General features: G+C 55.2%; 1 protein-coding gene across 1 annotated transcript; it reads left to right on the top strand.

Moving 5' to 3' along the window:
* The first annotated feature begins 625 nt into the window (after positions 1–625).
* Positions 626–8,780, top strand: Rhou (ras homolog family member U). Its single transcript, XM_046432134.2, has 3 exons — positions 626–911; positions 2,101–2,159; positions 6,035–8,780. The coding sequence occupies exons 1-3, from the start codon at positions 641–643 to the stop codon at positions 6,488–6,490; spliced, it is 786 nt and encodes a 261-aa protein (XP_046288090.1). The 5' UTR covers positions 626–640; the 3' UTR covers positions 6,491–8,780.
* Positions 8,781–11,476: the final 2,696 nt, after the last annotated feature.

Raw genomic sequence — 11,476 nt, 5'->3', positions numbered from 1 at the left:
CTAGATAATACTAATTTCAGCAAGTTACATTTAAGTAAATGAAGAAATTGGGACTACAGAGAAACTTGCTGGAGCACTGCAAGAGGAGCAGGGGATAAGGAGGGTCCGGAAAGAGGGCGAGGAGAGAGAAGCTGGGGAGCAGGGGCAAGGGGAGCAGAGGTAGCAGAGGAAAGGGGGAAAAGGGAGAGAGAATGTGGGAAGCACGAAAAGAGTGGAGGAGGGATGCAGGGGAGGGAGGAGGGAAGACAGGGTCAGGGGGCAGAGTAGGGGTATAGGGGAAACAGGGAAGGAGGACGCAGCGGGAAGTCGTGGGAGCAGGGGCCAAAAGCACGGCCAGCCAGCCGGGAAGCAGAAGGAGCTCGGGTCTCCAGCGGGCTCCGCAGCGCGCGGCGCGCTGGGCGAGCGGCCAGCTCGCGGGAGGCGGCGCGGTGCAGGGGCGCGGCGCGCAGGCGGGGGCGCTGTGGCCTCGGCGCGGGGACGGCGCCGCCAGACCCGCCTCTTTCCCCGCCCGCCCGCGTCGCCGGGAAGCCGGGCGGAGCAGGCTCGGCCACCTCGCGGCCGCGGGCAGAGCCGCCCCGCGCAGCGGCGACCTCGCGCCTTTGTCCGCCCCGGCAGCTGGTCCTCGCCCCGCGGCCGCGCGATGGCCCCGCAGCAGGGGCGGCCCGCGCTGCCCGGCCGCTGCGAACCTCTGCCCGCGCCGCCTGTGCCGCCTCGCCGGGAACGCGGGGTGCGCGGGGCGCGCGGGCCCGGGGCGCCGGGGGGCCGGGGGCGTGCGGGCGGCGCCGAGGGGCGTAGCGTCAAATGCGTGCTGGTCGGAGACGGCGCGGTGGGCAAGACCAGCCTGGTGGTGAGCTACACCACCAACGGCTACCCCACCGAGTACATCCCCACCGCCTTCGACAACTTCTCGGGTGAGCGGCGGGGCGGGGCGCGGCCCGGCGGCCACAGGGCCTGGGCTCTGGGCGCGGGCGGGTCAGTGCTGCGGGCGGGAGGGCTGCGGGCGAGCCCATGGCAGGTGGGTCACCTGCGGCCCCGTCGCCCCTCGCCCGCGCGTCCCCGCTCCGAGGCACCCGAGAACTAGCCATGGTGAGCTGGCCCCGCATGCCGGTAAGGCTCTGGTCGCCCCACCATCCTTCTCCGGGGCGGCGCGGGGCCCCGGCCAGCGCTCCGCCCTCGCTGGCTCTGCTTCGGATTGTTGGCGCTGTTCTTTAAGCTCCTTCGAGTTCGTACCTAAGGGGTGCTGTGTCCTGGGAAGATAAAGGGCTCCTTTATCTTGATTATTCACTCTTTCAGGAATTTAAGAAAAAGTTTAATTCACAGACACTTGAGCGAAACACAATCTGACTTGCTCCTTTTAAAAAATTGCTTTTCTGATCTCTGCACTCCTGCTGGCAGGGCCTGATTTCCTGCACCTTAGAGTAAGCTACCTACAAGGTGTAGTGTGAGGGGTTCCCAGGCACTGTATTGCTTGGCCTCTCTCCCAGCTGACTAGTGTGAATACGTGTAAACAACTGGGTTGAGCAGAAGGATAAAGTGGTTTAATTCTATAGGACCTTCACAGGCCTCCCCACCCACATGCTGACCTAGGGGAAAGCTGGCCAGGCTTTTCTCCTCTTCTGTTTAGTCCTCCTTGGGGATGGAGGGATATGAGAGGTGCCCTCTTCTAGGCACGGGACCATGTGCAGCCTGTGTTTGCACAAGTCTCTAAGGCTGCAGTTTTAGGATCAGCCCTAAAGTCAGGCAGCTGTTTCCCTGGGAAACAGAGTTATCTGGGAGGTTTCCCACTGATGTAAAACAGCAGAACTGTTTCCCACTTAGCCCTCTGTGTTGCTTTTAGGTCTTTGTAACAAGTGTGACAGGAAAATAAATCTTCAAGGGCTGTGAGAAAAGCACAGGCCCTTCAGAGGAGCCACCAGGGACTCTGGGTCTGCTGCCTGGCTCCTGGCATTGGGGTTTGTGTAGGAGAATGCTCCATGGGCCTCCTTGTTTTACTTAGTTCATGGGAGGACTGGGAGGACCCAGAACTGGAGCAGAGGGGTTTGGAAGCAGAGGGTTTGGGGCTGAGAAACTTCCTGATAATCATCTCGTCTTGTTTTCAAGCTGTGGTGTCAGTGGACGGGCGGCCTGTGAGACTCCAGCTCTGTGACACAGCAGGACAGGTCTGTATCATGTTACGACTCAGTGCTGGAGAGGAAGCAGCCTTGTAAAGGCTTCCAGATGACCTTTGACTGTATTTCCAAACAATTCCCTTGGTAACTGGGTTGTGCGAAGCCTGGTGGAGCAAGCCCTGCCCTGCTGTGGCCCCTTTGGAGGGTGGTGGGAGGAAGCAGAAGAGGCCACCTCTGGAACTAGCAAAACAGGGTTTGGCTGCCTTCATTCTGGCCAGCAGGGGACCCTGGGCAGAAATAGCCCTTATCTCACAGGAATTTCTGTTATCCCTTGCTTTCTAGTTTTATTGAAACATGCTGTGATGCTTTGGTGATATTAAAGACCAGAGAGCCAGATATTTAAGAAATTTGCTCAAGAAAAGGTGGAACATGCACCAGTAAGGGATCTGCTTCTGTAGCTACAGTTGATTCTCCGGGATCAGCCCCAGCCCTGAAGCAGAGAAGCAGTGGCCAGGGCAGTCCTGAGCTGGAGAGAGGCATGAGCAGTGCCTTGCTCTTTCCAGACTAGGGCATGGACTCTTGTCCAGAGGCTGGGTGTTGGGAAACAGCCAGGCAGTGATGAAGGAACAGCATGGGTCCCCATGGTGTTCCCTGGAGAAGTTTCCACCTGGTCACCCCACCTCACCCCCCTAGTTGCTCAAGTCCCCAAGCTCACACGTGCCCTGTGAGCACCTGTGCTGAGCTTGCTGGGTGGCTGTTGTTGGACTTGTCTCTCCAGTAGGTAAGGAGTCAGGCCCAATGCTGGGGCTGCTCCACGGGCAGGTAGAAGTATGCTCTGCTGAGATGCCATCCCAGGATATCAGGCTTATGAGCGAGCTGGCTTTGCAGGGTCACAGTGCCACATCCAAGACAGGGCTCCCAAGCTGCTCACCCACTCTGGAACAGCAGTTCAGGGTAAGGGCAGATTTTATTGTACAGACATTGAGGTCACATGAGTCTGGGCAGCTGTGGTCCTCCCAGAACAGCAGCAAGTTAAAGCCCAGCCTGAGACATCTCATATCCTTTGTAGGGAGGGAGACCCCAACATGGCCCTACATCTTTGCTGTGGGACCAGAAAGTCAGCGCAGTCTCTTCTGCACTTGCTCTTTCTGAATGCCATGGGAGGCATTTCTTTGTAAGCTGAGGGGCCTGGTTTTTCCCATCGTTAAGGTTGGCTGAAGAGTGGCCCAGGATCCATAGGCTCCTGTGGAGCAGCAGCCTGGGAACAGGACAGAATGCTGGAAGACACAAGGCGTCCCCAGGAACAGACCCCAGGCTCCTGCCCCACAGCATCCCTGCCTACCACCAGGCTCCCTGGGAAGGCTGCTCTCCCCAGGAGACAGTGCTGAGCTGGGCACTCATGCCTGGCCATGCACATACACAGTGCCTTGCAGAGTCCACATGGCTCCGAGCAGATGGTGGGCGGAGTGCTGGGCCCCAGGTGTGCAGCTTAGCCATGGGCCTGCCCTCCACAGCTCTGAAGTTCCTGGGAAGAGGAGCTGGTGTCTGGGAGCTCGCCAAGGAAAGGAGCACCACAGGGGAAGGCCTCTGCTGGGCAGGTGGTGGGCCTGGTGGAAAGCTCCAGGCAGGCTCTTGAAACAGGAGTAGTGTTTTTACCCAGAAAACATTTTAAAAGGGACTGAATTGTGGAGAAGGAGTTGGCATTTTCCTTTGTAGTTTTTCTTTAAAAGTCAGGAGGGCACAAGAACCATTTTAGAAACACATTCACAAAGGATGCTTATAATTCAGGAAGAGGTCTCAGTGCCAAGTTGGTGGCTTTGTTTGTAGATAGTCCTCCTGTGTCCCATGTCATTTGCTGGGAATTGCTGTACTCCAAAGACCCACAGAAAGCCAGCTGCAGAGCTCCATAAGAGAAGTGCATGTTGCTGGCCAAGGTCAGGTCTGCTCCAAGGTGCCAGTCAGGGGGTGTCATGATGGTAGTAGGACTGGTCAGAGGTGGTCATCCTTTTCTACCCTCATTGTCCTATCTGGCCAGCTACTGTCTGAGGGCTTGCTGTGACACTTGCCAGGCTCTCTGTGGCCCAACCAAGGAACTTTCCTTCCTCTGGGCAGGAGTGTGAGCGACTGACCCCTGTGGCCTGTGAGCCACTGACCCCAATGGCCTGTGAGCAAGGGTGCTGCTACTCCAGGAGGCAGTCAGTGAGGAAGGCACTTGTGGTGCCTGTGGATCTCCACACATGACAGATGCAGCTCTGAATGCCTGACTCACAGTCTCAGGCACAGCTAGGGTGAAGGTGGACAGACGGCCATGCATGCAAGAAGGGAGGATCACTGAAGGAGAGGGGTCTGCTCCCACAGCCCAGAATTCTTCAGCCTTTGACCCCTGAGGCACTTGGGAAAAGCTTCATACTAACAAAACAAAGTAGCACATCAGCCTGACCAGTGGGTCTTGGCCCATATCTGCCATCCCACCCCAAAGCAAGTTCTGTGAGGCATCTACACTACAGGCCTACTGCAGGCTCCTGAGGGCAGGTGGAGCTGCTCTTGCAGAGGTCTTCATTGCTGAACCTCCTGGTTGGGTTTCTGCATTGATTCTTGCAGCCCAGGATTGGCACTAAAAGGTGTGAGTCCTGTCTCAGGGTCCATCTGCAGTGCCTGTGAGCAGAGGCTGTGCTCATTCCTGTTGTGTGGCTGGTTGGCTGTTTCCCCAAATGGAGACTCGGGGCCTCAGAGGGAGGAAGTGCAGGGCAGGAGGCATCATAGGAGTCCTCCATGCAGAGGAAGGCCTGGCAAAGAGTGGCACACTGTATGGGGCTAGTGAGGGAATGCCAGTGGTTCTGAGACCTGGGTGTGCCTGGTGTTTTCTTGATGTCATGCCGGAGGCAGTGTCCACAGGTGTATGTCTTACTCATGAACAAGAGGTGCAGGATACTCCTAGGGGAGGAGAGAGCTCTCGGTGGTGGTTGGCCGTGGTGCTGCCAGGCTCTGGGGTGACCGACTGGAGGAGGTACTGACTGGCATACCCGTCATGCTGTCTACAGCCCAGTCCTCGCAGCTAGGCCTGGTTGTAGGAGGTGTCTGGTGTGTGTCCACTAGTGGTGATTGTAAAGGAATATCCATGCATGTGGGCACCCACTGCTGGTCCACTCCCACATTTGGCCCAGCTGTTCTCATTGTGCAGGGGGTGCCCGTTCTCTGGCTCATCTGTCCCAGCCCTGTGCCTGGAGGCCCCTGGTGCTGTCAGAGGTCAATGCAGGAGCAAAGAAATTTAAGAGAAAAGGAGGAAGGGAGGGAGGGTCTACAGCCAGAATGTGAGCATGATGACCAGTGTCTGTGAGGGACACCAAGGGACAGAGTGCCCTGATTGCTGGTGCCAGAGACCTCACAGGGTCCCCAGCACTGCTCTGGCTTGATCTGGGTCTGAAACAATGCTTTGTGCTGTGGGTGACAGGCAGGTGGGTGACAGCATGGTTCACCCTGTCATGGGGAGGGAAGGGCTGGGGTCTTGAGGAGGGGGCTGTGCCAACAGACGTCTTGCAGGATCAGGTGGGGTCTGGGGTTAGTGCAGGCACACTCTGACTTTCAGAAGAATGGTTAGTCCCCAGAGGTGATAGTAAGTCTGGGTCACTCTGGTCTGAAGGCCAGATAAAAGCAGTCTCCAGACCCACTGCTCAAGCACCTTCCCATGTGCTCAGCAGGGTGATCACAGCACTGGGGGCCTCGGGCCATGGGCTCTAGGGCCTTGTTGGCCTGGGGTGGACGCTGCTGTGCCTGTGTCTGGACAGGCAGTGAAGCAGTTTTGGATGCTGGCTCTTCCTGGGGGGACCATGGGCTTCCTGGTACAGCCAGGCCTTCTAGGAAGCAGGTTAAGAGGGCCTTCTGCTGGCAAGAGCTAACCAGGGTGACTGGTGTGTGCTTGGTTGCAGGATGAGTTTGACAAGCTGAGACCCCTGTGCTACACCAATGCTGACATCTTCCTGCTCTGCTTCAGCGTGGTGAGCCCCACCTCTTTCCAGAATGTCAACGAGAAGTGGGTGCCTGAGATCCGGTGCCACTGCCCCAAAGTGCCCATCATCCTGGTGGGGACACAGTCAGACCTCAGAGAAGATGTCAAAGTGCTCATTGAGCTGGACAAAGGCAGGGAGAAGCCTGTGCCTGAGGAGGCAGCCAAGCTGTGTGCAGAGGAAATCAAAGCCGCCTCCTATGTGGAATGCTCGGCCTTGACTCAGAAAAACCTCAAGGAGGTCTTTGATGCCGCCATCATGGCTGGGATCCAGCATGCAGACTCCCAGCAGCAGCCCAGGAAGTGTAAGAGCAGGACTCCGGACAAAGTGAGGGACTTGTCCAGGTCCTGGTGGAGGAAGTCCTGCTGCCTGGCCTGAGGCAGCCACGCGACCAAGCCCATGCCTGACGACTCATTTCAGAGCCCCCAGGTGGCCCATCCTCTGCCCTGGCTTTAGTTTCCTGTCTGTTTACTTCTGATGTGAGATAAGTAAGTTAAGGAAGTTGTAATTTAAGAATGTTCTGTAACTGGAAGTTTAGAGCTCTCAGCCTCTGGATTAATTTATGTCTGATATGAAAAAGGCTCAAGTCTGCTGTCAGGATCAAGAATTTGCTATTTCACGGTGTCAGCAGGATGGACAGGGACGATGGCTGCGCCCCTCTTGGGGATGGGGGTGCTGCCAGGGCCTGGGCTTCACCGCATGTCAGCCCTGGTGGGAACAGTGCTTCCGGAGACCAAGTGAACACTGCTTTCAATAAGAGGAAAGATCTGGGAAATAATGGGCACCTCTGCCACAACATCTCAAGCCATCTCTGGCCATTGAGTGATGCTCAGCTGCTTGAGATTTTAAAGAACCAGCACAGTATAGACGGAAGGACAGTGTGCGTGGTGTTTCAGATGCTCAGGCCAGTCTTGCCCATGCCTAGCACCGAATGCCCTGAGCAGCCATGGGGGCCAGTGCCCATCTCCCCCAGGGATCAATGGCCGGAGGTCACAGTGGTGCTCCGGGCCCTCAGGACGGGCCTCGCACCACACCATCCAGTGTGACAACCAAGCAGAGGGTCTTAGCTTCCACACTGTCACCACCCTCTGCAGGAAAGCAAACCCCTGAAAGGCCAGTGCAGATTCTGTGGGACCCAGTGATCCTTCTTTCCTGGGTCCTTCTCTGTGCATACACATGTGCAGGCAGCTATGTTTGTTGAGGGTTCAAACTTTAAATGTTAGTGGGAAGCAGATTAGGTGACTCGGGACCCTTGTCTCTGCTTCTGTGAACAGATACTGTATCATACCCTTGGGGTGATTTTAAATGTATCTTAATGTAAACAAGCTTGAGACCACTTTAAAACAAAACTAAGGAGAAGGTCTCTTGAGAGCTGCTAGAACAACCAGCCAGGTGTCCAGTGGCTTCCAGCCCGAGGGGGCCAGGTCTGTACAGGACCACTTGGTCACTTCCTGGCTGGGGATGACAGGCGCCACACATGCATATGTTCTTCAGGGGATCTTAAAGCCCACCCTCCTGAAGGCAAGCATCCTCTAATACTGCAGCAGCGTGGTCTGAGAGGCCACAGGCAGCCAGGCCCAAATCCTGGCACAAGGCAACCCCAGACCACTTCAGTAAGCAGCTGGGGATACCTCCTGAGAACCCAATGTGACAGTCCTGGTGCTCTGTGTTCTTTTTTATGTTTTAAAAAAAAAAAAAAAATCTAGGTTGTATTTTTCTATAGAAAACAGTGAAGGGTCATTCCATACTTTAGGTTAGGGGCTTCCTTATTCCTGCTAGTGAGATGAAAGAATTTCTTTGTTTAACAAAGGTTAATCTTTAAACCACTAAATGCATAGACTTTACTATTGATTTTTCAACACGTTGACGTTGGCGTCGTCATAGTTTCCTGAAGCATTTTGTTCCAACCTGAGCAAACGAAGTTGCTTCACTGAGATGCTGGGGCTGACACCTGTTGCAGCCTCTGTGCTGCCCAGCACTCTGCAGCCCTGGTGCCGGGTGGGCAGGGCTGAGCCCTGAGCTGGTGGGTGACGTTAAACAGGAAGTGAGTGCAGCGGACAGTGAGCATCAGGACTGGACCCCTTACACCCAAATGGAAGTGGGGAGCAGAGGATGCCCATGGTGCCAGTGTGGTCAGGGCTCTATGCCTGGACCTTCAGTGCAGCAGGGTTGAGCAGGCTGCTGCACAGGTCAGAGTGTGGGTACAGCTGTGCTCGAGGTTGTCCTGTGTGTCTGTGAAATGGGGTTTAGGCTGAGCATTTTTTAAAGCATGTGGTGGAGTTAATACAGAGTCCACTTCAGAGCCTCAGGCTGAGGAGCAGCTTGGTTTGCAGAGAGGGTTCTGGACGTGTGCTGGAGAGCATCTCTTCAGCCTGTCCCCACAGTCCAGGATGGCATCCTGGCCTAACCCTGTACCCAGCCCCAGACCTGTCATCTCTTCCCACCATGAGCACATAAGGAGGCCTTTTATAACATATTCTGTGCTTGGCAGCCTTAGGAAGGACCACCCAGGAACCCTAAGCCAAAGTGGGTGCAGGTCTTCTCCAGACAGGCCCGCCTTGTGCCTGGCCACTCTGTGCCCTCCTTCTCCAGGGATCAGGGACACTGGCAGACTTGTATTTGAACATGTTGTAAATGAGGTGGTGTGAAATAAATTCTGACCTGAGGATGTCATGTCTGCCTTTTCTACTGCAGGGAATAGACTCAGCCACACCTGGGTGAAAATGGGTGAGAAGCATCCTGACTTTTAGGGAGTATGTCCCCTCTGCCATCACACCTGTGCAATGTGAGGCCTAGGGGTTCTGGAGGCTCCATCTAATGACAAGCACCTTTGCCTATGCCTGGCACACTGAGCCGTATGTCTCAGTGGGAATCCAGGCTACAACAACACATAGTGTGGGGTGGACTGAGGGCCATGACCCTCTCATGGGCACAGCTCTGTCCCCTTCACCAGGCAAGTAGGTGCAGGTAGGTGTTTGAGCTCTGAGCTAAGTGGAAGGGGCTGGAAGCCAGAAGACTGATGCCCTTGGGGACGGTGCAGGCATACATTTATCAAAGCTCTGGTCCATGCTGGTCAGTGGGGATACAGAACTTTCACCTACAAGATCACCTGGAACACCAGAGTCTCCCCGCCTGCCTTTCCTCCTGTCCTTCTCCTTCCCACTGTGCCTGGGCTCCTCAAATTCTTAAATGAGAGCTCAGGCCAGTTGGGAAGCTGGGAGAGCTGTGCACAGGCCATGGTGGCCCAGTGACCTAAACCCAGACGTGGCCACCAAGAGTGCACTCCAGCCACCCGCATGAGTGGACTTCTTGGTGGCTTTGTTTCAGAATCTCAGGGCTGGGGACAAGCCTTGGGAAGGACATGTGGGGTCCTGAGGTCAGTCGCAGGGTGGCTGGTCCCTGCTCGGCCACACACTCCCTTGACCCCTAATCTGAACCTGCAGACCTGATCCCCAGCTGACTAGATCTGGGTGGATCTCCCTTTCTGCCTGGGTCCTCTCCCTGCCTTGTGTGCATTACAAACATGTGACAACAAATCCCACCATTGTAAAAAACTATAATGCAGCAGTAAGAAATATGGGGAAAAAGTAAAACCCAAAATAGCACAGAACCCATGCCCCCTGTGGAGCACCCCTGCTCTGTGCAAGGGCTGTCAGGAGGCCTGTGCCTTCTAGGGATGGAGTTCCTCCCTTTCCCTGGCTGTCTGGGCTCTCTGGGATCCAGGCTTGTCTCCTACTCATGCAGTCTCAGTCAGCTCTTCAACCCAGGCAGGCCCTCAACCACGCTGGCCAAGCCTCAGCAGCCCCTGGACTTGACCCCGTGGGCGGGAGAGCTTTAAGGAACACAGGGCTGGGAAGTCCCCATCTAACACAAGATCACACAAATTACCTTGAGCTGAAGAATTCATATTTCAGAACCATAAAGCATGTAGTTTAACATGGAATATTGGACATAGCACATTCTTGGGTTATTTCTGTTGACATTTTACATGACTTTCTAAGATACAGTCATGGAATGGCTTTAAGCAAACGTTTGCTTCCAAGGACCCACAGGCAACAGTGTGTTCAGGTTCTGGATGTGTCCAGATGTGTAACAAGATCCAGATATGGAAACATGATTCAGATCCAGATATGGAAAAGCCTCTCAGGGAAGAGCACTGGGAGAGCTGCCTAGAAACAGGACGCAGGTGGAGCAGCGGCCTTCGAGTAAAGCCAAGGCAACACTGCCCTGTGCAGATGCCCTAGGAGACAGCTGCTGCCTTGGGGGTGTATGTCCCCTGCCTCCCCCGGAGCAGTGCTCAGGGACTACAGAGACATAGCAGCTGTGCATCTTGAGGACCAGCATGAGTGGAGCTCACACCCTCCAGGGCAGATGGGACTTGAGCCTGTGGCCTGGTGTCCTTCCTGAATGGAGCTCATACCCTCCAGGTTAGATGGGACTTGAGCCTGTAGACTGGGGTCCAACCTGAGTGGAGTTCATACCCTCCAGGGAAGATGGGACTTGAGCCTGTGGCCTGGGGTCCATCACAAGTGGAGCTCACACCCTCCAGAGCAGATGGGACTTGAGCCTCTCACTCTAGGCATAGGGTCTGGGTTCTCCTGGAACCATGAGGGAGAACCATGGGCTCTGCTTTTTTTATCTTTTTCTTTTTCTTTTTTTTTTTTTTTGCTGATATCAATAGCCTCTCTGAGCCCATCAGTGTGCAGAGGAGCAGGAACTCGTACTTACTAGATTCTCCTTTAATATTTGTCGATAGTGACAGGAAAATACTGTTTTAGGAATAGCACATTCAGGAAAGAGTGACATATCATGGTTTAGTTTCAAAAGCCACAGTGCTGTGAGCAGGTCACCTTCTGGTGCAGGACTCCTGACCCCAGATCTGTCCTTTGATGGAGGAAGACCACTGGCCAGTACGGTACAGATGCTTCAGCACAGAGGGGACATGGCGATGAAGAGCTACAGCACACGGTCTGTCTTGCTGCTTCCTTGCTATTTCTGTCACCCTTCTTGCCCTATTGGCATGGCCCACCTCTTTCCCTTGATTGCCTGGTCCTTTGCTTCCTGCTGGCTGGGTCCCTGGGGAAATGGCGGGAGTGGGTGTCCTGCTGGATCCTTCCACAGGGTATTCTGCCCCTCCAGCTCTGCAAAGCTGCTGCTTTGAGCTCACAGCCCCACTTCTCCATGCCTGCACTGATAAGAGCTTCTTTCTGCAGGACCCTGAGGCTTCCCATGCTCCTGGCCTCCTCATCCCATACTGGCTTTCTAGATAGCAGTGGCTTAGGTCTCTTCAGTGACCCTTTGAGCTGCTAGGATGCTGAATGATACTGCACCATCATCCCTCCCAGGTTTTCTACTTACAGGTTG

Source organism: Marmota monax, unplaced genomic scaffold (genome assembly GCF_021218885.2).
Source record: "Marmota monax isolate L192 unplaced genomic scaffold, Marmota_monax_Labrador192_F-V1.1 WCK01_AAM20220418_F8-fsc00071, whole genome shotgun sequence".
Taxonomy (NCBI): Eukaryota; Metazoa; Chordata; class Mammalia; order Rodentia; family Sciuridae; genus Marmota; species Marmota monax.
This window is presented reverse-complemented; position numbering and strand designations above follow the sequence as displayed.

What these genes read in the sequence shown, in the direction of transcription:
- Rhou (XM_046432134.2), top strand. Translation starts at nt 641, where the DNA reads ATGGCCCCGCAGCAGGGGCGGCCCGCGCTGCCCGGCCGCTGCGAACCT. An exon ending in CGCCTTCGACAACTTCTCGG is followed by an intron (nt 912 to 2,100) that starts GTGAGCGGCGGG and finishes CTTGTTTTCAAG; the next exon opens with CTGTGGTGTCAGTGGACGGG. An exon ending in TCTGTGACACAGCAGGACAG is followed by an intron (nt 2,160 to 6,034) that starts GTCTGTATCATG and finishes GCTTGGTTGCAG; the next exon opens with GATGAGTTTGACAAGCTGAG.